This window comes from Fundulus heteroclitus, chromosome 11 (assembly GCF_011125445.2).
Source record: "Fundulus heteroclitus isolate FHET01 chromosome 11, MU-UCD_Fhet_4.1, whole genome shotgun sequence".
In the NCBI taxonomy this organism is placed as follows: domain Eukaryota; kingdom Metazoa; phylum Chordata; class Actinopteri; order Cyprinodontiformes; family Fundulidae; genus Fundulus; species Fundulus heteroclitus.
Genome location: NC_046371.1, coordinates 33,894,786 through 33,922,536, shown reverse-complemented (window position 1 = coordinate 33,922,536; position 27,751 = coordinate 33,894,786). Strand labels below are relative to the sequence as shown.

At 39.9% G+C, this 27,751-nt stretch overlaps 1 protein-coding gene across 11 annotated transcripts in view; it reads right to left on the bottom strand.

Annotated features, from left to right (window-relative positions):
- LOC105928119 (vacuole membrane protein 1) overlaps positions 1-27,751 on the bottom strand; it is an 85,492-nt gene that overhangs the window by 40,975 nt on the left and 16,766 nt on the right. For 9 of the 11 annotated variants that reach the window (XM_036143424.1, XM_036143425.1, XM_012865235.3 and 6 more), the window contains one exon: positions 9,098-9,340. The exons of the other annotated variants lie outside the window; for them this stretch is intronic. In XM_036143424.1, coding sequence (XP_035999317.1) covers positions 9,098-9,340 — 243 coding nt within the window. The remainder of the gene's footprint in view (positions 1-9,097; positions 9,341-27,751) is intronic. 11 annotated transcript variants of the gene reach the window in all.

The following is a 27,751-nucleotide window of genomic DNA, read 5'->3' as shown; positions in this document are numbered from 1 at the left end:
ACGTACAAAAGAATTGTCATTCATTTCAAGATTAAATAACTAAATCCTTCTCCCAAAGCAGCAGTTTTAGTCAGCAGTAAAATATAATACAAACTGAAAAATATATAATAATACAATAAAACAAAGTTTTTCCAAACAGCATTAAAGGTTCACATCAAATTCCAAATATTGATCAACTCTGCATATGTCTGTGTAATTCCAAACATATAGAACAGTCACTAGACTTTATTTAAATGTTATTTTATGCTTTAAATTGTGTTTATAGCAGTGATTTGGTTACAATAAAATGCATTAAGTAACATAAGCCATGCAACAGAATCTATTCAATAACTATCATTACTGTTACAAAAAGGTTGATTAAATTCAGATTTAAAATCACGAACAAATGACATTGACACCGAAGATGAATGATCTTTATACCAGTTTGCTGTGGAGACAAAGAAGCTACTGACGGTTAGAGAACACCTTGTGTGCAGTATTGGCTGTGAAGTTGGGACATCTGTTCTTTAAATTCAAGAGGTTTTGTGAACAGAAAATCAGTTGTGCTCTAATAACCCAGGTATGGATCCAGTAAGTGACTAACTAAGAAATAGCAACCCTGAGAAACCCAAGGTTTGTAAATGCCTCAGCGAGAGAGGCATTCTTATTTGTAGGGAGTTTTTTTTTAACCACCCCGTTCTGGGGAACTACAGCCGTCTAGCAAGAGTCAGGTTAGGAGTTTTTACCTATCAGGGTAAAATAAAATAAAAAACACCATATTTTTGTCAAATAAAAATTCTAATTTTTATTCCCTGTGGCACAGAAAAGCGAATTCTCTTTAGCACTGGAGAACACTTAAAAGAACAGGTCAGGACTTAAAAAAAAAAATTAAGATCTAGAAAAAAGCTAATTAGCATTTAAACTGTAGTGGATAACTTTCTTGGCATCTTTAACATAGATCTAGATTAGTTGGTCCTAAAGGACCAGTTAATGGTAGACAGTAGAAGCAGACCTCTATCATCTTCACACAATATCCATCTTAAAAACGTTATAGCAGTTTATAAAAATACTATTTTTAAAACATTTTAATCTGTTGTTCCCTTTGTATTTGGTCATTTACACAGAAGCAGATGCACATTTGTCATTGGAGGCAGTGCAGAACCAATGACCGTCCTGTGTGAAACACTGAGAACAGAATAAAAGCATTTTTAAAAGAAAAACAAATATTTTTTTAAAGTTCTTGGCTCTAGTCCTTGTATCTGACAGGAAACAGGGTTGAGAGAGAGGTGGAAGACATGCAGCATTCAAAAAAGGAAGATCACTGGTGGAGTACCACCTCCTTATTCCACTTTAATGTAAATGTTCATCAGCTTCTGCAGACAAAAACTAGCAAATCCAAACATGACGACAGTTGAAAGGTTCATAAAACAGCTTTTGTATGACATTTCTGAAATTGGCAGCGTTTTCTAATCTAATCTAAATTTAGATTAAATGATGAAGCCAAGACAGTTATCTACCAGAGCAACATGTGTATTTACTGCTTATAACCCCTCAACAGAGACTCACGTCAAAAACATTTAACTTGAGAAAAAAATGAGGTAAAAATGCTCAACAAGTAATTTGTCTACTGCTATGCCAAGTGGAAGCTCAACAGACAGAGTTGAATGAAGCCAAAGTGAAAGCCAGGATGTCAGCTACCTTCATATGACAGAAAAATGAGGAGTTCTGGTGCTTTACTCAGTTTGTTGGCAGCTATGTTAAACTATTCACTACTCTGTAGTAGGGCTACCTAAACACATGACTTGCAATTGGACTGCCCATGCTTGGCAGAAAGGAAAGTTTTTCAAAAGCAAACTGCCAGATAGGGTTATAAACTCCAGATGCTAAGAGAAGTCCACAATGAAACATTCAAATATTACTGGACTCTGGCCCTCAAGGACCAAAACTTGACTGCTCCTTCTTGAATTCGGAAGCAGTTCTCTTTGCACAGTAGCTCAGAAGTACAGTATTCAACTAATCTCAAGTGACACACGTCCCATTGAAGATGCACCTTACTCCTGGCTCAGGAGAAGCCGGCTGCATTTAAAATAGTACCAAACAGGGTAGAGAAAGGTGCAAAGGTTCTGCAATCATTTTCCATTTCGACTAAAAGACGTCCCAAATATTTCACAGAGAGTTTGGGAAAATGTGCAGTCACTACACCAGATATGTTAGCCTACGGACTAGCAAGTAAAAAAAAAAAAAAAAAGCAAATATATTAATGGCCTCAATCCGAACAGGCTTTCACTTGATGGCCGGGATTGTGTAACAGAAGCAATTAACAGAACCAAAACAGAAAGGATTTACAAGACTGAAAATCCTACAGATTATCAAAGAACTGTGGATCGATTACACACAGGCCCAACACAGGGGAAAAGCCATACGCTAGCTCCACACAGTACAACTGCCAAATGGAGCTTGTAGACATAAAGTGCTGGAGCGTGTGTGAATAAAAAATGCTTAATAAGTAAAAACGGAAGGGATTTGAGGGAAGTAAGTAATTTGGTGGGTTTACCAAGTTCACGCACCAAAACAAGAGAGCCAGTTAGGAGTGAGGCAGTCAGGGAAACAGATTTAATACACAAAATAAAACAGCAGGCTCTAAGAAATGAAATTTAAACTGCTTTAAACTCCTCCACGACTACCTCCCTGACCTGTCTTCTATGTTCCCCGGTCTTTATTATGTTTGTCCACTAATGTGCTCTAACAAACCTTTGATGCCTTCACAGAATGACTGAATTTCTATTGAGAGACACAGGTGGACCTTGTTTCCTTATTAGTTGACTTCTGAAACTAATTGGGTGCACTGGATTTTCTTTAGGGGTACCTCCAGCATTGTCACCAACAATGCAAAGACCAGTCTTGGTCATGCATAAATCACAGGTTGAACCACAGCTGTGACCTTTTGGAAATATAGCACAACAGGAGGTGTGGTGCGGCATTGACAACAGCACTGTGTAAAATATATGTCGGAAAACTCCACGTACCATAATAATGGAAGCAATGGTCACGGCCAAGGAAATTGTGCTGACATGAATCATTAGCCCCATTTACACTACCCTTGTTAAACCGATCCGTGCCGAGCTCAGTCCGAGCTTGGATCAGTTAACCAAGCCGAGCTTGGTTCTGACGACCGTTTACACATAACGCTATCTCGGTTCCTTGGTTTCCTCGTCTCCTAGTGACGATCTATGGTACTACTGCTCTCTGGGATTGAAGGAGTGACCAAGCAAATCAAAATGGCGGCGCCCGTAACATTCAGGCAGTTATGTTTGGTTATATTTCGTTGTTTGCGGAGAGTCAGGCGAAGACGGCAACCTTTGGTGAAATTATTTGACAGAGTCGGCTTTTGGAAAGTGGATAAGACAAACGAACGTCTAATATTGATTTACAGACGCAGGAAACAACGACAGACGTTGAGGTTCATCACACTGCTAAGCAGAATCATCACTGGAAATTGTGTGTCATGGTAGGGAAGCTAGTATTTTTATGAATGTCTGAAATGTCAGCTGACTGTAAGGAGATGACGCGGTCTGCTCATGTGCTCTTTGTTATTAGAGAACCGGGCCAGAAAAAAAACGAGCCGAACCCACACCTGGAACTGGGCTACATTTAGCGCGGTCCGTTGTGTCTGGCTAGGTTCAGTTCAGTTTGCGTTCCATTTACACTCGATAGTTATCTCGGTTACCGAACTCGGACTGGTCTCGGCACGGTTAAAAAGGGGTAGTGTAAACGGGGTAATATACTGTATATCAGCTTCTTATACAGCTCTTTACAGCAAGCTTGAAAAGCACTCTGACACAAAAGCCCCATTTCCACTGGCTCCTTTTGGCCACGTTTCAGAAAAAGCTCCCAATGCACCAATCACCCTGATCCCCTAAGACCCCCTACCTGGATTTATGATAACTGAGGAAGATATAAATAGGCTCCTTCAGCATCGGATGACCAAGAAAGTTCCAGAACCTGAGAGCATCTCCCCCTTATGCCACCAAGCCCAGGCTGACCAACTGGCCCCGTCTTCACTCAGATCTTCAACAAGTCTCTGGAGCTGTGTGAGGTTCCCTCCTACTTCAGATGAACCACCATCATCCTGGTTCTCAAGAAACAAACCATTACGGGGTTAAATGACAAAAAGCCTGCAGCCCTGATGTTTGTGGTCATAAGAACCTTTGAGAAAATGATGTGGCCAGCCCAATACTAGACTTCATCCTGCATCACTATGATCACCCAGGAATGTACGCCAATATCCTGTTTGTGGACTACAGCCCACCCTCCAACAACATCAACCCAGACTTCCTCAACCAAAAGCTCATCTAGCTCACAGTACCGGCCTTCAACTGTCAGTGGATCACCAGGTTCCTGACTGGCCTGCAGCAGCAGGTGAGGCTGGCGAGCATCTTCCCACAAAAGAGCCATCATCGCTGGCTCCCCACAGGGGTGTGTTGTCTCCTCTCTCCTCTTTTCTCTGTACACTAATGACTGCACCTATTTCTGAAACTGCTGAAGTTTGCAGATGATAACACAGTCACTGGTCTGATCAAGGACAATGATGAGTCTGCATGAAGGCAACAGGCGGTTTGGTTGGTCCACTGATGTGGTCAGAACCACTTTAAGACTGCGGAGATCTCTTTGGACCTGAGATGGACCACACACAGAGACACTCCTCAGAAGAAGGCCCAGCAGAGACTGTACTTCCTGCAACAAATCAAGAAGTGCAACTTTCCACAGGAGCTTCTGGTCATATTCTCCACTGCCAACATTCATTTTGTTTTGTGCACATGCATCACTGTGTGGTTTGGCTCATCCACAAAACAGGGCAAATTACAATGAACCAATAGCTCTGCAGACCAGATCATCAGGGCTGACCTTCCCTCCATCAAGGATTTGTACAGCTCCAGGGTCAAGAAAGGAGCTCTCTGCAGATCCCAGACTTTCTGCGCAAAAACTGTTTAGACTTTTACCTTTAGGTTGGCACTACAGAGTAGTATTTACAAGAACCAGCTGCCACGAAGAATGTTCCTTTCTCCTGGCTGTCTCTCTAAAGAACACTTAACAGTCCGAGTGTCCATGTTGATATCATGCATTTTTGCATCAATACATCAACTTTTCCAGACTTTTTTCCATTTTTTGTTCCAAACATTGTGGCTTATTCAACTCGACAACTATGCACTGCTTTGTGTTGCTCTATCACACGAAACCCCAATAAAATTGATTGACTGCTGCGGTTGTAATCTGACAACATTTGAAATAGGTCATGAGGTATGAATATTTTTGGCTCTGCAGTTAAATTAAATTCCAATTAGGAAGCGCTTCTGTATGGTTACAAGCTTCGTACAAGGCGCAGCTATGGGTGTTAACAAAAAACTATGCAGAATTTGCTGTTCTGGTAAAACACACAAATCACATCAGCATCAAAGAGAAGGATAACTAACTAATCACAGGAGCGTCACTTATATGTTGCTGAGAGGCTAAGCCAGAAGATAATTAGATGGTAGTTAGCAACCATGGCAGCAACAACAAGCCCAAACAATCAGTCAGGAGGCGGTGCAATTCCCCCAAAATCTGGCACACCGCAACTTTAATCTGGACACCCTGTTCTCGACGAAATGCTGCAGTCTTTAATGAAATATATATATATATATATATATATATATATATATATATATATATATATATATATATATATATAATGGGGACCTGCATTAATCTGTCTGGCAGCTGCTCTATTCAAAAGCTTGGCCTCTGTTAGCTCAGGCTATTTGCGAAGCAGGGTGATGAAATTTGTCCACCTGCGCCGTGCAGCTGTTTGAAGTGGCGCTCTTGAGGCATCCACTGTCATGAGACTTCAAGAGAAAAGAATGAGTAGGAAAGAGAAAGTGGGAAGAAGTTGGGAGCAGTTGTGAGGAGGAGGAGGAGGAGGGCTGTTTCATGTCTCCTCACCAGCATAAACAGAGAGCTGGCACCAGATTTTCTTTTTTTTGGGGGGGGGGGGGGGGGGGGGGGGGGGTAAATTGGCGTGGGTGCTTTGAAATTGTGCGTGCAACAGGTGCCTCCAACTGTGGAGCTGACAAGCCTCGTGGGTGGGGGTGAATCCAAAGGGGGATTTGGTGACATAAAACACAACAACAAACGGAGAGTTTGGTAATCCTTTGAAAGACGGAAGCTTGTGTGCGTGTGTGTGTGTGTGTGTGTGTGTGTGTGTGTGTGTGTGTGTAGTTAATATTTTACAGCTCCATTGAAGCCTGGGGGCCAATTACAACAGAGAGCAGAAGGGCCGGTTCCCGTAAAGGCGCCAGCCATGAAGAAGTAACTAAAGAGGTTTATTTCCCCCTCCGCACTTTACCTTCCACATTAGAAGGAAGAGGGAAGCAGATGATTTTAAAACAATCTACCAAGTTCAGCTTTTTAAACTCTCCGCAGTTCTCAAAATCAAACTGACGGTAAAAAGTGAACTTGAAAGGCTAAACAGAAACCTATAGCAGAGGCTGACTTTGTGACCTGTCTGGTACATGTCTTCTTGTTTTTTTATGCAGAATGAGTTAGGAGTGTAACAGCAGCAGAAAAATGTGCGAGTCACTGATTAACCAGCAGAGCCTCAAAGGGCAGCTCTTTGACTTTTTAAAAAGAAACTCTGACATTATAAAGCATAATAGTGTATTTTTAGATATTTTACCTGTGAAGTAGATGAAAGGTTTCTGTCTAGGCCCTGCCAAAAAAATGGCCTGATAAACATAAAACATTTTTATCTTCCTTGATATCCACCCACCAAACTGGTTGAGTTTGCTTGGTGGAAATTCACAGTAGGGAAGTGGGGTTTTCCAAGAATATGAGCTATTAGTGAGTGCAATTGCACCCCATGTAAATTTGTGGTACTGCTAACCTATTATGAGAAACACAAAAAAGAAGAAGCATGTTCAAAATGACATTGCTCAAACATTTAAGCAGAAGAGCAAAAGCAGCTGCTAAAAGGGCTTTTAAATGGGCACCAAGGCTGAAACATGGTAAATAATGATTTTTGTGTGGATAGTAACAGATAAGTAAGAAAAAATAAATGAAGTAAAGCAGGTTTGTGCACAGGGTCCGAAATTAACACTCAGCAGTCGCCAAATGCGAGTAAATTTCCCGTTTGGCAAGTGAATTTCAGAGAGCCAGCTACCACATGGCGAGTAAATGTTTGTACCAAATAAATTAAAAATAACATAGAAATAACAAAACCCATCTGGGCTGCGGATGACCCGTTCACAGCTCTGTCCATCCAGAGCTCAGTCTAAACTCTGCCTTCTGCGGAGCAGGAGGCAAGGAGGCCAGAGCGGCTCCCAGATGAAGCCTTTATTCAGAACCAGTCATGGCTGCATGCTGGATTAGAAAACAGTTCTGCTAACCAGATTCAGTCTAAAACGCCAATTAGTCTGTTTATAAGTTTCTTTCTTATTTATTCTGCATTTTTTAACCACATGCGCTGTGTCTCTGTGCTTCACCGCTCTTACTGCGTGCCCCCCCCCCCCCCCCCCCCTCGGAGCCAGGTGCTTTTATCAGCGGCCAGCCTTCAAAACATGAATCACTACGTTTAATGTCCAATTAAGGTGCGCACTTTTAAGGGTCATTTTAAGGAACTTGTAACATCAGGGGCTTTAGCTTAGACCCATTTTTCCTTCTCTCTCCTCTAAAGAAGCCCTTTACAGTCTTCATTTATGCATCTTCCCCACTGGTTATCCAGCAGCTGGATCAGCGTAAAGACGCAGCGAGAACCCCTGCGTGCTTTAAGTGTTGCAGCTGAGGGAAAAATGTTGGGCCATAGGCTTGATGAAACTCTGCCTCAATCACAAATGAGACCAACATGGATAATGATAATCTGTAGTGTTTTTTTATTGCCTGGATGTGAATCTGATAATTCATATTGTGCCTTTTATTATATACTTAATATTTTCCTATCAAAGGTAGGAAACAAAGATTTCTCTTCCAGGGTACAGTCAGCCATGCCCCCCAAAATTAACATAATCTCACTCTTAATTTTTGGCAAAAATTGAGAGGGCTGGTGAGGATTAATATTTTGGCCGGTAAAAGATATGCCTGGCCGGTTGAGTTTTACATCTACCGGCCAACTTGGCCGGTGAATCAGGAAGCTCATTTTGGACACTGTTTGTGCATCTCGGACTTCTGTGTAAAAACAAACCATGGTATGAATTTCTCACCGTTCTTGTTTTTTCCCCTAAAAGCTATCAGTCATTTTATTTTCTTTCAGTAAGTTATGTTAAGGATAATGTATCATCCTACAGGAAACCGACAATGCCTTGCAAAAGAATCCATGCGTCCTAACCTTTTGACTATTTTCTCAAGTGTAACAAAAATCAGAATAACACAGACCTGGGCAAATCTGTGAAGGAAATTAAGACAGTTTTTAACAATTTTTACAAGTAAGAATTCTTTCGGATGCAGTCCCCTTCACTCTGAAACCCCTAAAAGAATTGCAATGCAACCAAATGTATTTAACCTAAGTATAAATATTGCAGGACTGTGGAGGCCTCAGATGTTTGTTGGAGAACATTAGTGAACAAACAGGTTCACAGGTCTGTTCTCATGATCCTAAACACACCATCCTCAATGACAACGGTGGTGGTGGTGGCAGCATCATCCTGTGGGGAGGCCTTTCTTTGGCAGGGACAGGAAAACTGGTCAGACTGAATAATTTCAAGAAGAAGATTTCACTTTTTGCATGTACAAGTCAAAAGCGGGGATAACCCAAGTTCTGCAACTGTATTTGCTTAGAAAAGACACCCTCAAGTGACAAAAATTAACGTCACAACCTTTGAGTGGAGGAGTGTAGAAAACCACCCATTATTGTTCTTGCACTACTTATGTTGGTCTGGATTATAAAATCCCAATAAATGCACTGGAGTTTGTAGTTGGAACACAATAAAAGTTAAAGGCTTATGAGTACTTTTTGGAAGGCACTGCCGTTACAGTAAAATACACTCTGAGGACCAGTGAAAGCTGGTTACAATCACTGTAAAAGGGACTCCGCCGCTACAGAGCTGATAAAAGATTCACCCACAGCCAGCACTATCCTAATAAGACTCACCCACATACAAGCTTCCAGGCGAACTTTTGAGATGATGGTCCAGAGGGAGATGCCTCCCTGGAGGGCCACTGGCCCCACCATTTCGTCTGCCCCCACTACCCCCGCTCCCACCAGCTCAGCATCAGAACCGGATGTTGGTGTTTCCTGCTGGGGACAGACAATTTGGTCCGGATAGGGAGGCTCAGGGAAATCCACCGAACCACATTCATAGGCTGCCAGAGTCACTGATGCAATGTGGGGCCCCTGAATAACAGAAAACAGATCAAAAACACAGACAGTGACAAAGAGGGAGAAGATGACAGCTAGCTCAAACAAAGAACAAGCGAGCAATATTAAGAACACAGAGTAGGCGTGAAGCCACCTGTTGATATTCTGAGTCAGTGGAAGACCCCTCTAATATTAGCGTAAGTGGAAAGTAGCAGTAGTGAGTCAAATATTGACTTCTAACAAAGTGACAGTTATATGTGGGCCAGAAAATAAAGCCATTGTTCTTAACCTGTGTTACAGTGCAAGTGGCAATAGTGCTAGTTGGGCTGCAGGATGACCACTGGAGATTGGCAACAGAAAAATTATGTAAACTAAGAATGATTTTAAATGAAAGCAATTTTTGCTTATTTTCATCAAATTAGAAAATATCACATCAATATTTGATGTTAATATCACATGAAGAGTCAGAAGAATTTGAGGACACAGAAGAGCTGTGGTTCGTTTTCCAAGATATTTGGAACAACCCACCAGCCAGTTCCATCAAAAAATGAAGAGTCAGAAGAATTTGAGGACACAGAAGAGCTGTGGTTCGTTTTCCAAGATATTTGGAACAACCCACCAGCCCAGTTCCATCAAAAATTGTGTGCAAGTGTATCAGAATGGATGCTGTCTGGGAGGCAAAGGGTCTTCACAGCAAATACTGATTTGATTTAGATCTAACTTCTGTTCATTGGCTGCATCTTGTTAATTGATGAAAATAAACTATTAGTGGTTCGATTCTAACTTGTGTGTGTGTGTGTGTGTGTGTGTGTGTGTGTGTGTGTGTGTGTGTGTGTGTGTGTGTGTGTGTGTGTGTGTGTGTGTGTGTGTGTGTGTGTTTGATCTTTTCATATAAATGAAATTGCTGAATGGGAAACATGCATAAGTGTGAAATAAAGGACAGGACACAAGCACCAACGCTGAAAGACTAACAGATTCAAAACATATAATTTACATAATTAGAGATACTGTCGGCTACTGTTCTTAGTCAGGAATTTATCAATGACCACTATTATATATATGCCATTGGGATTTTTTAATTGCTTTCATTTTCTGGCTGTACGGCTATTTAAAAAGTGCAGCGAGTGAGTGTTCTGCCCCTTCTGCCCCTAAGACATCATAAACTTTCAGTATCTGTCAGCTATTCACTATTACTGTGTTTTCAAGTGTGCAATGGCAGTTTAAAGGACAACAACAACAACTCCTGCCAATTCAACAGTAATAAGAGGATTAAATGTAACCACAGTTACTAACCAGAGACCAATTACTAGATGGACAGTTTGGCAGTCAAACTTTCATATTTGTTTTGTTTTCTCCACTAAAAATGTTAAAATATGTGAATAAGAGCAGCTGGGTTGGTAATTCAGTCATAATAAAATGGAGTTTATGTGGGCAAAGGCAACAGGAGAGAATAAAACGGCTGCTGCTCAATGGCATAATTCATATGCCAATTTGTAAATTAAGTCATGACTTATTGGTATTTTTTCAAAACGGCATTCCAGACAAAAATTAAAATGAATGACAACTAGTTCATGTTGGAGTTTCAAAATGTCTAGGGGTGAACCATGAATATGAATGAATTTACTTTAACCTGGCTGAACTGAATGTAGAACTAGTTGATGTTAAGGGCGAACTGGCACAACACAGTTGTTTAAATTGGAATGAATCAGATGGATCTGAATTTAATCTGGGCCGATCTGGGTTCCATTTAGCTGAAAATCCACTGGGTCTGTTTGTAAAGTGTCTTGAAATGGTCGCTGTTGCAATTTGGTACTATATACAATGCGGTGAAAAAGTACTTGCCCACTTATAGATTTATTCAGTTTTAATGGGGATGCAAATTTGATGAGAAACAAAACCAATGCCATCTATCAGGCTGAACTAGAACTAAATGAAGGTTTACGACTGGCCTAGTCAAAGTCTGGACTTAAATCCCATTGACCTAAAATGTGCTGATTTGTGTTTACGGTACTCCTCATCATCTACCAACTGTCACTGGTTTATGTTGGTGAAGCTTCTCAGTCATTGAGGGCATGATCAATCCAAAAAAGGTTAAAAAAATAAAACAACTGGACTTCTATTCTGAAGCTGAAGATGTTTCGCTTCCCATCCAGGAAGCTTTCTCAGTTCAAAAAGTCGGGAGTAGTGTAGAGTTCCAAGCTGCCTCGTTGGAGCTTAGAATAGAAGTCCAGTTGTTTTATTTTTTAATCTTTTTTGGATTTTCACTGGTTCAGCTCCATGTCACTACAATCATTAGCTGTATAAGCTAACAAAGATAATATTAATGAAAATAATACCCTTTCTTGTGGTCGAGCAGCGGTACTTGACTGGAGCTTTCCATAAGTTCACTGCAGGTAGATGATGAGTAGCGGATAAACGGAAGGCCCACGAAGGGGCCCTGAATCTAGCCCCGCCCCCGATGGCAAAACAGTGCCAGCTTGTAGTGACATCGTAGCTGAAGGAGCTCTGCAGTGACAATGAAAATATCTTTCATTGAAAAAAAGATGCAGCATAAAATTAGAATGTCATCATAAGTTTTTACTTTCTAACAATGTTTGACTTGTCAATGTCTAATCTCTCAATACCATATCTCTTTTTTTATGTCATCGCAAGTGATTTTTCAAAGTTTGATTTTACAATGCCAAATCTCTTTTCAATGACGCTGCAAGCTGTTACTGTTTCAGCTCCATAAAACTAGAAAAGTTGTTTAGTTTCCCCTATAGATGAAGTAGAAAAAAAACTCCACGATCGCAGTAACTGCCTTCTAAGTAGTGGACGAAAACATAAATCATTTCTTGGAATGTTATTTCACGTCCTGTAATTCAGCTAGCATAGCAGGCTCCCTGAAAAGGAACAACACCCCTTTAAACATTAGGTTTTCACGGTCATTCAAAGCTGACTCATTTTCACAGCAAGGATGACGATAACATCTTGTCTGAGAGCTTAATGTCTGATTGAGTTTTACAATAAACAGGAGCCAATGTGAAAGGAAGAGTCATGTGAGACAACTTCTCTGAACATGCACGACTTACATTCTGAACAAATGTGTAAACGGATACAAAACAACACGGAGACGATCAAACTATTCTGTAGCATGATCCCTGTAAATAAAGGCAAGTCTGTGGCGTGGGCTGGTGTAAGAAGACACTTTGTACTGTTTCTTCCATGTGTTTACACTCATGTACGTGCGTGTAGGAAGGGTGCTCCCAGTGACGCACACAGGCCGTTTGGCATTACACAATGCGGCACCAAAGCACTCTGGCAAAACCTGGGCGGGGCTGGAACTTCCGAACCAGCATGGGGCAAGGCAGGACAGGACAGGATGGAGCGTGGGAGGACAGTTAGGCAACAGAAAACTGCTAAGTCACCTTACGGAAATATGCTTCTGCTTTAAATATGTATGGTTCTCAAAGCATGCATGATCCAACATCCACGCATCAGTTTTCATACACTCAGCATGGGCAGGAATATCATGTTAATTCTCGGGCCTCTAATCGATTATTTCAAACGCCTGGAGGGGGATGATGGTGCAAATTATGATTTAAAGGATTTTAAAAACACTTACTGGGTTTGTATCTAAGGAAGTATGAATTGCTTGTGGATATTCTCTAATCTTCGACCACTTGCCTTTTTTGTAGCCATCAACAAGCCTCTGACATAATTCTGGCTGAGTGTTTGGCAGACTTCATAGAGTTTATGAAAACTAGTTGGTTTTCTGGGACACACGTGGCTTTTCAGCAAAATACAAAAATTTTGAACAGAAGCTTAATGTCAGACTGTTTTTCAAAACTCTTTTAGATGAGGGCTTGGATCACTATCTCATTAGAACAGGTGTTTTTAAGTTTGAAAGGCAAATCTCAACTCCTCCAAACGACCATTGTGGCCAAAAACCTCAATCTTTGTCTCCACTGAATATGAAACCCTTTTTTGGAAGGCATTTTAGCTTGTAAATGTAGGCTGCTGCAATATTCGGATCTCAGTTTGGTAGCAGGAGCTTCTTTCTAGGTCATCACTCGCTCAGTTCACGGCAACGTAGAACCCACTGCTATGGGCAGTGAAGATGGTTGTCCAACTGCTTCCTTGAGCAGGTGGTTCTTGAATTGTTCCTGATCATCCTAACCAACTCGTGTGAGGCTTAAATTCAGGATTTCTTTTGCAGATATTACAACATTTATGATAACTTGCAAAGAAATATAAAATTACTGAGGTCCCTCCCACGGAAACGTTTGTTTTTAGAAAACAAACTTTTCCATTGTTCTGAGTATTGTCTAGTCTCCTGACCTTTACATTGTAGGAAATAGAAATCAGCTGCAGTAAACAGTCATGTGAAGGAGAAGATAACAAGAGTTTGTAACACTGACAAAAAGGCTGTATTGGGAAAAAAAACATTTGGGTAAAATCCTTAAAAGTCCCAAGTAAAAGTGACATTTATGCCGACGATTGATAAGAAAAAGACCTCTGTAGGCATGGGTGCCTACATCAACACTTCTGCTCATACTGCCGTAAGCTGCTCCAGATTTTAGAGCAAAAGCCTGGTTGCCAACACGGTTGTTATAAAACACAAACAGGGAGATCTCAGTGACCCAGACGGAAAAACAAAGAAACTCCCAGGATTTGACCAAGGGTGAATGGTAACCTCCTCAGGCTCATGTCCTCTCAGGATCTGAATATTGAGCAGGGCCACTCTCACATATATGCATACAGAGCATTCATTAATCCAAACTATGTTGTACGGACAGCAAAAGCTATCCTTCTAACACATCCCAGTGTGTGTTTACCTAACACACACTCAGAACTCAACAAAAGAGTGTGCTTCGTGACTAAGAGTACCTGATCACGATTGCTCTCTTTTTCGCTCTGTCTAAACGCTGTGTCACTGCTTCTGTCCCTCCGGAAAAACACAGCCCTCTCACGCTGTCCGCACGGCTCACCGTCCAGGTAGCCGGCCCTCTGTCTGTCTTGGTGTGTTTTGTGCTTGATGACAGACATGGACAAGCGGGAACATTAAAAAACAAATCCCTTCACCCTGAAGTAATGCAGTGAATGATTAACAATAACACACACACACACACACACACACACACACACACAAAATAGAGTTTACTGTAAACAAAATCCAGGTGAGACCTGACGTGGACTAAACGAACGATACACCCCCCCCCCCCCCCCACACACTCCTCCAACGTGGTGTTATTGTTTTCATATATGTCGTATGATGACAGGCTTTCATGCCACATAAAAAAGTACTTACATCAACGCAGATCCAGTTGCAAAGAAATCGTGAGCACTGCTGCCAGTGTGTGTAGTAGTGATATCACTGCGAGTTGTGGGTGTCTGTTTGAACACATGGCCAGAGCGGAGCAGCTTTGGCACCGAACAATAGCAACAGGATCGTGAGATTAACCATTCAAACTGTTCTGAAACTAACCGGAGGGTGTGGATATTTTCATTCATTTTCACTTTGTTTTATCTTAAAACTTTACTGGGACACATTTTATTTATTCTTAATTCGCTTTATGCTTATCAACCCCTCTGTAATTCCAATGCCACCTTTGCAGTAAAAGTAGACTTTACTGCTCAGTGGCAACCTTTTCTTCTAAGATGTATAAATATGTTGTTTTTTAACAACATATTTATTTTGTTCTTGGCCAAAACAGGAAAATAATAAACCATACCATGGCAGAAGCCTAGACAAATTTGAAGCAGCGCCCAATTCTATCACGAAAACCTCCAAAACGTTACCATCAAATAATCTGTCTAAATACCTGTTTGCCCAATCACTAAGGAGGGGTTGAAGTGTGAGATTTGAAGAGGAATTTTTCTTTCAACATTCCTTCCTTTTTATGCATTGCTGTTAAGTGTTTGATACATTAGGATCTCCTTTTACGCAAATCTCAAATTTTTTTTTTATTATTTTATTATCTTCCCTGTGTTTTCCTGTGAAGCTATGTGGATTGTCTTGTGGATGAATAGTGTGATATACATTAACTTGTCCTCTATCTCGGTTTAGTTTAATTCACGTTAAGTCAGTTCGGTTCCGCTTTATTCAGTTCAGTTCATCTCAGTTTAATGTATTACAGTTTGAGTCAGTTCAAGTCAATCTAAGCTGAATTTAGTTCAGTTCAGTTAAATTCAAGTCAAGTGAAGTCAACTAGGTTCAGCACACTACATTTCAGTTTAAAAAAGCTCCGTTAAATCAAATCAATTCAAGTTCATTCATTTGAGTTCAGTTAATTTAAACTCGGTTTAGTTTAATTTAGACCAGGACATAACAGTACAATTCAAAATCGATTTCATACAATTTTATCATGTTCAGTTCAAATCATCTCAGTTTTCTTCAATTTATGTCTGTTAAATTAACTTCAGTTCACTTCCTTTATGTCCAGTTCAGTTCAGTTAATATTAGTTTATCAATCCAATGTTGGGGGAATTCCATTCAGTTCAGTTCACTTTGAGTTCAGCTCAGTTTCACCCAATTCAACTCATGGTATTATATGTGATCAGTTGTGTTTACACAACAGCGACCCAAAAAGTATCATTTCAGGGCACTTTAAAGGATAAACAGGTCCAATTCAGATCCAACTATAGAAAATTGTATTCATTGCTAAATTGATTCCAGTACAATGCAATTTGAATGAGATCCAAAACATTTTTTACAAGATTTATTTCGACCCTATCAAAACAAAATACTCTCTGAAAACGTCAATGTAAAAAAATTTAACCACTAGTGAAACCAGCAGACTGCATCTAGTCTTAACTTCTTGCATGCGTCCATTCGGAGCAAGCACATATTCACAGTAAAAAGGAGCAGCTCTTATTTTCATAGCCAGAAACCTCCAGAAACTAAGGTCATCTGCCTCAGCATGAACATCACAATCAACCGCCGTGGTCATGATAATCAATGCCTGCCTGTTTTTGATATATTGTGCTTCATATGAGCGTTTTTTTGTTTGGTTTGGTTTGCTTACATACATTTATAACAGTAGTGCCTATGTAGGTTGCATTATGAAGCAATGAGCATTTGGAAGCTTCAAAAAAACACTTCTATCACAGATCACATGAGACTCCAAGATAACTGCATTAGGTTTTTAAACTTAAGAAAAAAAGTTTTTCAAGCACCACCATACTGACTGACATTTTAAAACTGCAGTACAATATATCTTGGTGGGGGGAAAAAAGAAAAACGCTGTTTTTATCTATTAACATTACATGATCCATGTGATCCATTTGTACTCAGAAGTTAAGATTTCCATTTTTCAAGTTGGAAAAGTTAGTTAGGAGTCTAAAGTGGAAGGTTGGAGGTTTCTTATATACCCTGACCCTGACCTTGCTTTAATGGCCAGTATAACGTTGTAGAACATATTTTTAATCTAAGGGAGTCCTCTCATGAAATAAGGTTGAAATTATACCAATATAAAATTCAGTGATAGCAGCAATAAATAAACATGTTTATTTTGCTTCTTACCCCTGTATTTGTTTCATCAAATCTTTGACAAACTTGTATTTTGTACAATCGTCTTTAGAGAACATATAGGTTGTGTTTAAAAGTAAAAAACAACAACAGATCAATATTAAACTGTATTGTTGACAGCAGTTAGCTTCGTCACTGAGCATCAAGCAAATCCCCTTAGTTTTAGAACTTGGAACTGAAAAACCGTAGAGTCTGATGCCGAACCTAGATCCAGATTCCTACTTCAGAGCTGAATGAGAAGCCAAATAACTTCCTGCTTCAATGTCCTCTGCTTTAGGTCATAGCAGGAGTTCTCTTTCTGTGCAGGTTCTGATGAAGCAACGATCAACGTGCTACGACAATTCATCTTTTTGGCTGACAGCGCGTTTTAGCTGTAACTCAGTTATTTTCAAAATTAATCTAGCAAATAATTGTACCTAAATTTCTTCTGAATACCTCCAAAGGCAGCATGAGTACCAACAGTGGAACCTGCACCACACAGTGACAACCCTGGACGTAGAAATAGACAAGGGCCTGTTACATCATTTTACAAGTTTTATGTTATTTACATAAAATGCAAAGGCATTTTGGTTGTCTTTACATTACTTTTCCAATTTAAATTATGCCTCCTCGGCTCACTTTGCCAAAGATTAAAATTCTTTTGCTTTTAATGAGCAGCCAATCAGAAGCTGACGCAGCTTGTGAGAAGTATCGCTGTGCAGTCTTCGTCTCAGTTTCCAGTTGTTTCTGGAGCCCAACACGGACATTATTGCCTGACCAGAAACTGACCAGTCCTCAGTGGCCACAGCCACAGGATGGTCCCATCATTAACAGGTCGCTGTGGTCGTCAAGGGTCATTTAGGCACATTAGACATGGTTCGGCTAGCAGAACCTGCTAACCACTTCTTACAGTGGGAGACTGCTGGAGGCGAAGTATGACAAACATTAGAGGTTAGTCCATTATGAAGAAACGCCAGTCTAGGTCCGAGAGGGAGGTAAAGGAACTCTGGACTCAGGCCATGGATGGAGCAGAGACACAGAGAGGAGAGGCAGGGGTGTTTAGAAGTGGGTGGTTAAGTACACACCATGAAGAGGTTAGAGGGGTTGGTCCTGGTGATTTATCCGTGTGGTTTCACCGTATGACTCGGTCTTCTGAAACCACTCCCCAGCAGACACACAGGTTCATTCTGTTCTCCACAGTTCAGTGGAGGAAACTTTGGAGAAGAAGGCACAGAAAGGATTTCATTTCAGGTTAAAGGATTCTGAAGCGGTTCTGTTTTGACTCTAGATGCCCTCTTAAAATAAATCAGCTATTACCACCTTAATTAATATAATTGATGATAAAACATAATTTGGTAAATCTGTACTGACTTGAATTTGTAAGACTTGAAGTTACAAATAATTGGAAAGTAAAGTTAATTTATTAGTGTGAGACTTAGATGAGAAGATTTGATCAACTCTGTTCAGACAAATTCTTTAATGGCCACTGGATTTGTTTGGAATTTAATGTAAATAGTTGAAAACAATGTGCAATAGCTAGATGCTCCTGCCCCTTTCTCAAAGGCAGCTTAAACGTTCAGTATCTTGCCAGTAGGATTATTACTGATGGTTTCTGAATGCGAAAAAAGCAACAAACAAAAAAAACAACATCAAAATCCTATCTGTGCTGCTGGGACAGTAATACAAGTTTTAAACGTGTTCAAACATAAATATTTTACATTAATATTATTCCGCCTGTTCATTAGTAAAGCCAATAAAATAAATGATGTATTAAATTGTTCTTTTAGTGCATTTTAATTACTATTCTAGACACTATTTTTTGCGTGTTTTGTCTGAGTATTGAGAACAATTTGAATAAATTATTCCTCTTAGTTGTTGATGCATGTTGACATAATTTACTTTTATTGTTTGATTCTTTGTTCTGACAAAACTGTAGTATTCACTGTTTATTAGAATTAAATAGGTTCAATAGGACTTTGCTTTGTTTTAGTTTTACCTAAAACTTTCATCAAATGCAGGTAACCCTCCATCTTTTGTATTTTCCAGAGATCACTCCTCACAAATTACTGCTTAAATTTTTCTCACATAAATGTCCTTGTCTCAAGTGTCTTGACAATATTGAGTCACATTAAAGCACAGTTGAGTTTTTCAATTCCAAGTTAATAAAATGCGCCTAGCTGGAGCAGCTGCCACACCGGACCACCTGTGTGCATCTAAAAAGCATTGAGTAATCTTAAGCCGTAGCACGTCATAAGAGAGCTATGCTTCAAATCTTACACGTACACAGCCTGCCAGCAGCCCTCTGCTTTGGTCTGGTCATGTTTGGTTTGTTCTAGGGCGCTTGTTGGTCCAATTTTAAACACTAAACCCACTTTGGCCCAGGACCTGCTTCCTTTGGCCCATTGGTGTGTCTGTGTGTAAATGTGTGTGTGTGTGTGCAGTTTTTCAAGCTGAATAGAAATTGTACTTGGTATTAACAGAACTCCTGGGGTTTCAAACACGCTGAGCGCCAAATGCCTCGAATCGCTAAGGTGAGCCAATTGAGATCGAGGACCCATTAAACATAACACACACACACACACACACACACACATCTTTCTGGTATTTGTTTTTGACAGACTTTCGCTGGAGATGACTGAGTCACAAGATATCCAGGCATATCCATGTCTCCAGTCTCATGAGGACAAAAATGAGGTACTTAATGATCATCAATGAATGCATTTGTGTGCTTGTTTAATCTTTTTATTGCCAGAGGACGCAGCAGACCTTTTTTCTGCATGCTTTGTCACCGTCCCCTCATAACCGGAGCTCTAAAAGGAGGAGAATCTACAAACAATGCACCTTTACAGTGTGTAATTAATACCGCCTTTTTAGGAGTGACAGGATCAAACCCATGTGACAAAGCTCTGACACACTATCTAGATTTAGTTAAAAATTAATGGCTCCAAATGGAACTTAAGGAGGTGTCGAAGTTAAAGTGAGAGATCCGTTACTGCCAGGTAGCGGTGAGTGAAGAGGCGCTTTTCAGCTTCTTCAAAGACCAGCTAAACTTGATCCCGATGTGTCACTGCTCTTCTGGGTAACATGTATGGAGAGTATCGATTTTCATTTTGGTGTAAAAAAAAAATATTGTGCCATCATGAGTCACGCTAAGTTGAGGTAAAAAATTTGTTTAAAAAAACTCTAAGAACCACGACACTGACGGCAACAATTTCAAGACTTGACCCTAAGATCAAAAACAGCACTGGTGATTGTTTACACTCATTCACTTAAAAGTAAAACTAGTTTTAAAGAAAAAATATGGTATAAAAAATGTACATTTAAACAAAAAAAAAAACTTTTAACAAAATAAAAAAAAAGTGCCATGAAAAAAAGAGAACTGCCACTCATTGTAGATAAGACATAAAAATTATGCTGAGAGCATCACGGAGCACAATTTCATAAACTAATAATTAATTTAGACTTCGGTTATCCTGCCAAACTACACATAGGTATATCACGTACAATTGCAGTTATATATTCTGTTAGTGCAATTTTCAATCTGTGCATTTTTGTGGCATATAAAACCACAAAAGGCTGATTCTGTCATTGTTCAGAAAATAATCATCCAAAATAAAAAAAATAAAAAAATAAAAATTCAAGCAAATCAGCTGGCTTCCCTTACGGTATAAGCTGTTTTCGATGCATTAAGGGTACAAAATGTTAATGTTTAAACAATATCACTATTGTCAAAATTATTATTAGTGATTTTATTTATTTATTTACTGTTTTATTAATTCGCTTTATATTGTAAATATATGTATATTTTTGTAATGAAGTCCAAGACTGATAAAATTAACCAACAAGTAAAAAAAAAGATCTTTATACAAAATAACATCATCTAACTATCAAATTTTAATTTCATAAAATCAAGGAGAAAAAAAATGAGATTTTTTTTTTTTGTGAGGAAAGACTTTGATGGGACCCTCTTTCCCCCACAAACCAATCGGCAGCGCCTTGAACTCAACCTGCATCCGGAACAAGTGAACCAGCATAGATGCAGTAATAAACCACCGTCATGACACCGAATCCCTGGGCTGAACCTGAAGTTGCCTCAGCGAGCCACTAATCCTGCTCGGCAGTACAGCATGCGGGTCACATAGAGCAGCAAAGGTTGTTAGTCACAACTCAAACAAAGTGACCAAGTTTCTGTCTGTGTGATTTTTTTTTCTATTTGCATTGGAATAAAACAGAGGGTTGTCGCTGCAAAAGCCACACAATGATGAAGAGTGAGGCCCATGGCATCACTCACATACCAGTCCTTTGTCCGGTGCCCCATCATGACGTGAATGGGTTTTCTCTCACCCACATGTTCTTGTCAGATGCTAGATGTGTGGGCAAACTGCACTTTACACTAAAACAGACGCCTGATCCAGAGAAACTGGATCACCGAGGCAGAGGTGTGCAGCTGTAAGTGTAACAACAATGCAGGAATAGCCTCTGAAAGCCGCATTCTCCGACCCGCTCATCGCTTAGAGTGATAGTTGGCTGTAATTAAAGCTGTGCTTCTGGTAATTGCCAACAGTCTAAGCTTAATTTCAGGGGGGCTGCAGTGGAAAATCTGTATATTCTACACAAGCCTCCCTTTGCAACCTATAATCTAGCGTTCCTAAAAGCAACCCAATACAGAAAATACAGAATGTTCCTTTATTTAGATAAGCCGCTGTTTTTTGTTGTTTTTTTTTCTGTTCTGTTCTGTTTTTTTTTTTTTTAGAAAAGCGGCTGTAAATCACACGGTTATATTTCAATTCCCCTTTTTTTCCATCAGTAACTGGCAATACAGTCCCATGCAAAGCAATTAATATGCCTTGAACTTTATTGAACTGTTTTGGTTATTTATTTATTTTTACTTTTATTTAAATGTTGGTGGCAGCTCCATGCAGTGGGGATGCTTTTCTTCTGCTCGGATAGCTGGTCAGAGTTGATGAAAAGATAAATGAAGCTGAACAAAGAACAATACGGGTAGAAATCCTGAGAGAGGGTGCAGAAGACTTGAGACTGGGGCTAACATTTACTCTCTAGAGCTAAACAGGGAAGAGGTGGCCAAACAGCGCAGGGCGCTTGCTTTCAGAGAAGGCTGCAAGTACCTGGTTCAAACCCCCAGACTTCCCCTATGGGTCCCTGAGAAGGACCCTTAGACCCAGATTGTTTCCCAGGTGCTGTAAAGATGCCCACTGCTCCCTAAGGGATAGGTTAAACGCAGAAGCCAAATTTAGCTGGAATGTAAAATTGCAGTGACAAATAAAGATTTCTTTCAACAAAAGCCTACAGATCTGACTGCACCAAAATTGGTTATACAATGTGTTAACTCACCAGGACTAACAAGCAATGTGTTCGTGAAAATTACTGAAGCCATTATTGGTTTTCCTTCCACTTCACAATGATGCACTATTTTGTGTTGGTGTGTTACATAAAATCCCAATTAAATACATTGACGTTTGTAGCTCTACTAAAATGGAAAGAAGTTCAAAAGCTTTGATATCTTTTACAAACCACTGTTCATGGAAATGCACTATAAGTGCTCACTCTTAAAAAAAAAAAGAAATTAAATGCATGAGGAGGAAAAAAACCCTGTTGCTATTATGTAAACAGCAACATGAAAATGTTTTATTATATTGACTAACTTTCACGCAGTCATAATGACTTAATGGCAACAATTATTACTGAAAGTAATTTTAATGTTGTATGACTCAGATGAGCTCTCTCGTAAAATGTTTACAACATTCCCAGGCTTTTAAGAAACACATTTTGCATCTTTTCAACTAAACAGATTTATGGAGATCCATGATCCACTTTAACCTGGGGACAAATGAAAGAGAGAGAGGATGTGATGAAAGCTGTTTTCTTTTTTTTCTTGGTCTATAAACCTAACAGACTTCGTGGCACGTACCCACACAGGTGAGAGACTTCCAACCTAAGAACATGTTTACAAATGCACATGTCTGGACAATGATCTTTCCCTCCACAGCTCCTACTGAAATGAGATCTCTCCAACGCTCTTGTGCCATTTTATTGTTTTCAAGCTCTGTAATGAGCGCAGCCACTGACTACCTCCTACTCCCAAAGCAGCTGGATAAAATATACTTGATGATCTGCCAAGTTTATCCTTTTTTTCTCTGCTTCATACGCCTGAGCGGCAGCGTTTTGTCTTTCTCCATTAACCGGCCCTGAACCGTGTACAATGATCTCCCGCCGTCTCAGCGGGATGAAAACACACAGAGACGAGACACAGAGCAGCAATCGCCAGTGTCAGGGAACAGGAGAGCTGCCACTTGTGCTCTGCTTTCATTGACTGGGATGGCCTGCCTGTCATGTGGCTCGTTGGCTCCCCTGCTGGTAACTGGGTGGTGTTGCTAGAGAACAATGTTTGTCGCTTCCCGCCAATTTCTAAGAAAGTTTGCTATTTATGAATGTGATGTGTGTTCATTTATTTCTAATAGGACACATTTGAGTAGAGCCCATTTGTCGGCTTTGCAAAGGTTTACACCCCCGCCATCTCCCCTCACTACCACCGGCAAAAAGAAAATAAAGAAAAAAGAGAATATGTTTTTTTTTTATTTGTCTTTGAGAAAATGAGAATTTGCTTTAAATTCTTTGATTGAGAGAAACAGAACTGGAAAGCTGGGAAGTAACTCATGTAACATGGTCAGTTAAATCTGTCACGATATCCATGAATAAGGGAAAATTAAAAATGGCTGATTGAATGAATTCCTAGGTTTAACAGTGTTTTTTTTATTATTCATCTCAGTATATCTGCAAAAAGTTAAGGTCAAACTTTTTTTTAAAGATCAACAAGTATTAAGTCTGAGCCTTTATGCCCATACAACAACTGACACGCGATATTAGGTTAACAGTTGAAGCCTGCCTTGTTCATTGGCATCTTTAGGCCACTGGCACCCTCTGCTGACTAACCCAATTGGGTTATTTAAGAATCTAGATGTTAAATTGTAGTTGCAGTTATGCAAAGGCTTGCTTTGGAAAGGTTGTACTCATGTGAACAGTTGAGAAAACCAAAGTCTTTTCTAAGCCAACTTGTCTCTGAATCAATTGTTCGTGTGCTGCTGTCGGGTCGTCTCAGGTCCTCACAGTTGTTTCATTTTTAGCAGGCAAGAGAGACATCTTGGTGCTTGTTCTGAACATGTTCGACCTAATTACAATCACTGACCTAATCCTACTTACTAAAAACAGTGCCACGCATCCACAGGCATTCTCCAGTATGCATTTGACGTTTTACATTCCCAAACCCTTTTACCTTCAGTAATTAATAAAATCTTGCTGTGGTTTAGAAAACGTAAAAGCTTAGAAAAGACTTAAGCCCATAGCTTCCCATTAAACAAGTAGATGTCAAACGCAAACAACTAGAGTAATTTGAATACAGAGCAATAAACAATCCTTACTGTGATAAGATGACACAAACCCACCAGTGAGAGTGGTTTTGGGTCAAAGGGGTCATTTTTCCTATTTGTTGGAATCGCCTCGATTTAGGTCTCAAAAGTATGTTATTAGTGGTTTACTTTGTCATTTAAAGAATAAAGCTGTCATTAAGCCAGGCTGCGGACATAATACTCAACATGATACTATGTTATTAGAGATGCACTGATCCAAATGCTGTGGCTTACTTTGAATCTCTAGTGTTTGTTAAGCTTTGATGTTCCAGTTTGGATTTATTTCAGATTTCGAATCCTGTGCCACATTTGTCTTGATTCCTCATCTTTTTAGGAAATACTGGAAACTGATCCACTGATTGCAGGAGGAACCCTGTTTCACTTTGAGGGCATGTTCAATATGCATTTGTTCACGCCATAATTTAAGATTTGTCCTATTATTGGTGTAGCCAGAAACGACATACAGTAACATGTACTGGAGACCTGTCCATAAGTGCAGAGTAGTTGAAACAGACAGAAATAAGGCTTTTAGCTAAACTGTAAACCAGTTATTTCCAATAACATATGATTAGCCATCAAAGCAAACCACTTTTTGCCGTTTCTTTTTCATTAGGAAGTTCTGCCCACAATCAATCCTAGAGAAAAACAGCCTAGAAAAAGGCGGGTAATGTAAAAAGACATAAGAAAAGTATGATAAATAGTTTTTACCTGGCTTCCTGCCACAAGCTGTTGCTACGTATTCATAATAGGAGAAGAGGCGACATGACACCATGCACGAGAGAGCATTCACCACTTGTTACTATTTTCAAAGAAAGACCATAATGCCCTGCGACAGACTGGCAACCTGTCCAGGGTGTACCCCGCCTCTCGCCCAGTGAACGCTGGAGATAGGCACCAGCAACCCCCGCGACCCCATGAGGGATTAAGCGGTTTGGAAAATGGATGGATGGATGGACCATAATGTTGTCAGGACTGTCCTTTTAAACTGGCCTATTAGCAATTACCGCTGTTAGCATCACTAAAAGAGGTGTCTCCGTGTTTATTGTTTAGAGATTATAGATCACAACTTTAACTGTGAATTTAGCAAAAAAGATGCCAACCAGTGGCGGCTTGTTCATAGGACGAACTTCCAGCATTCTCATTCCATTTTTGGATTTATTTGAGGTGATTTTTTTTTGTGTGTAAATTTGAATCCTACTTCAATGGCGACTGTTGCTGAACAGAAGTGTTCATGTACTGTCTCTTGTTTAACTTTTGGTTTCCATGTGACTTCATGCTGGTCTCTAATTGGATACATAAAGATTCTCCTCGGGGGCGCAGCTCTCTGCACCCATGACCAATCAGCGCTTTTTGCATCATTCTTCATCAATCAGATTAATTCAGGTTGAATTCAGGTTTGAATTACCTGTCATTGAAAGTCACATCCCTGGCAGCCCAGATGCGCAGGTGCAATTGTCATTCACACATGATGCAAACGGACGAGTAAGACTGCAACAATGACAAGACAGCAGAGATCGGCGCAGTGAAAGAAGACTCAGTCATTTATTTACAAAATATTTTCACAAGGCTTCTGCTGGAGGGGAAACAAGCACATAAAGAAACTTGGACTGGACCGACCAGACTTCAAAATCCAGCAGCCAGGTAAGTGATTGTGGACAGATTTATGTTCAGGTAGAGTTTAATGTTGTGGGGTAATACCGACCTCTAGTCCAAATCCAGCATGTTCCTATCAGAAAGCAGTTCAAAGCTCGAAAGGATATAAGAGAGTAAATGTCCTCTGTTGAGCTCCTCTGGCTTCAACTCTAAACACCTAACTGATACAGAAAATGTCCACCTTTGAGGCCAACTTACTCAGCAGTAGCATCCACACCAAACAGTGTTGTTGTTACCACAAGCTGCTTAGTGTGGTGCATTCATTGATCAGAAAAATATTGGATTTTAGGCAATTAATGCATATTTTCTGAAAATCTAAATGAGAAATATTGCACACATTCTGTATAAAAACAGGTCCAGAGACAATAATGATGAAAGGTATACTCCAAATACGTCAGGCTGCACACGTTAATATTTCTTTGGACCACCTTTAGCTTTGATTACGGCACACATTTGCTCTGGCATTGTTTTGATAAGCTTCTTCAATGTCACAAGATTTATTTCCAGACAGCAACCCCAGACCATAGCACTGCCTCCACAGGCTGGTATAGTAGGCACTCGGCATGATGGGTACAACACTTCACCTGCCTCTATTCTTATGCTGATGCGCCTATCACTCTGGAACAAGGTAAATCTGGACTCATCAGACCGTTAGACCTTCTTCCAATGCTCCAGAGTCCAATCTTTATGCTTCCTAGCAAATTGAAGCCTTTTTTCCAGTTAGCCTCACTGATTAGTGGTTTTCTTAAGGCTACACAGGATTTCAGTCCCAGTCTCTGGAGTTCCCTTCACATTGTACATGTGAAAATACTCTTACTTTCACTATTAAACATAGCCAGGAGTTTTACTGTTGTTTTCTTTGATGTGATTTCACTAAACGTTTAAGTGATCGCCGATCGCGATCATTCAGGACGTTTTTTCTAGACACATTTTTTCCTCCAAGATGATGGGTTTTTCCAGTTTTTAATAATGCGTTGGACAGTTCTTCACCAAATTTTGATCTCCTTAGATGTTTTCTCTACTTGATGCATGCCAATGATTTGACCCTTCTGAAACAGACTGACATCTTTTCCACGACCACTGGATGTGTCATTCAACATGGTTGTTGAAGAAATGAGAAGCAACTCATTGCACCAGTTGGGGTAATATAACTTGTTGCCAGCTGAGACATAATTGCCCATGCAGTAATTATCCAGTGGGAGGCTTGTAGCTATTTGCTTAGTTAAATCCAGGTGGCAACTTTTTTTTGGCCAGGCAGTGTAGACTGTCACATTAAACCACAAACCTCATTGTATTTTATTGAGATTTTCTGAAATGGACCAATGCAAAGTAGTGTATGATGCTGAAGTGGAAGAAAATTGATAAATGGTTTTAAAAGCATCTGCCAATAAAAATCTGAAAAGTGTGGTGTAAATTTAGATTCAAATCCCAAACCAATACTGCGTAGAACCACCATGTTCTACTATTAGAGCTACAAGTTTTATGGACTTTTTTCTCTGCAGCCTCTGAGGTTGTCTCCCAGTGAAAGCCTGCTGCCAGGATTATCCAGGTCAGTTTGAAGTCAATCAATAATGGAATAAAATAACAGCTATCACAATCCTTTAGCAACACATTTTTCTTTATTCCAGTTTCAGATTTATATGTCTTGCACAAAATATTCTCTCCTATTTGCATTCTTCTCCTCACTCACAAACTTCCTCGCTCGCTGAGGTCTGTCCTCTCTGCTTGCGGGACATTTTTCCTCTCATTAGACAATAAATGTGTTTTGATGGAGCTCAAAGCATCTTTGCAAGCAAGTAAGTCTTTTGAGTGTGAGGCAAACAACAAGAAAACATACTCATAAAAATGTATTCTCCAGATAAAACACATCTATATTTGTCC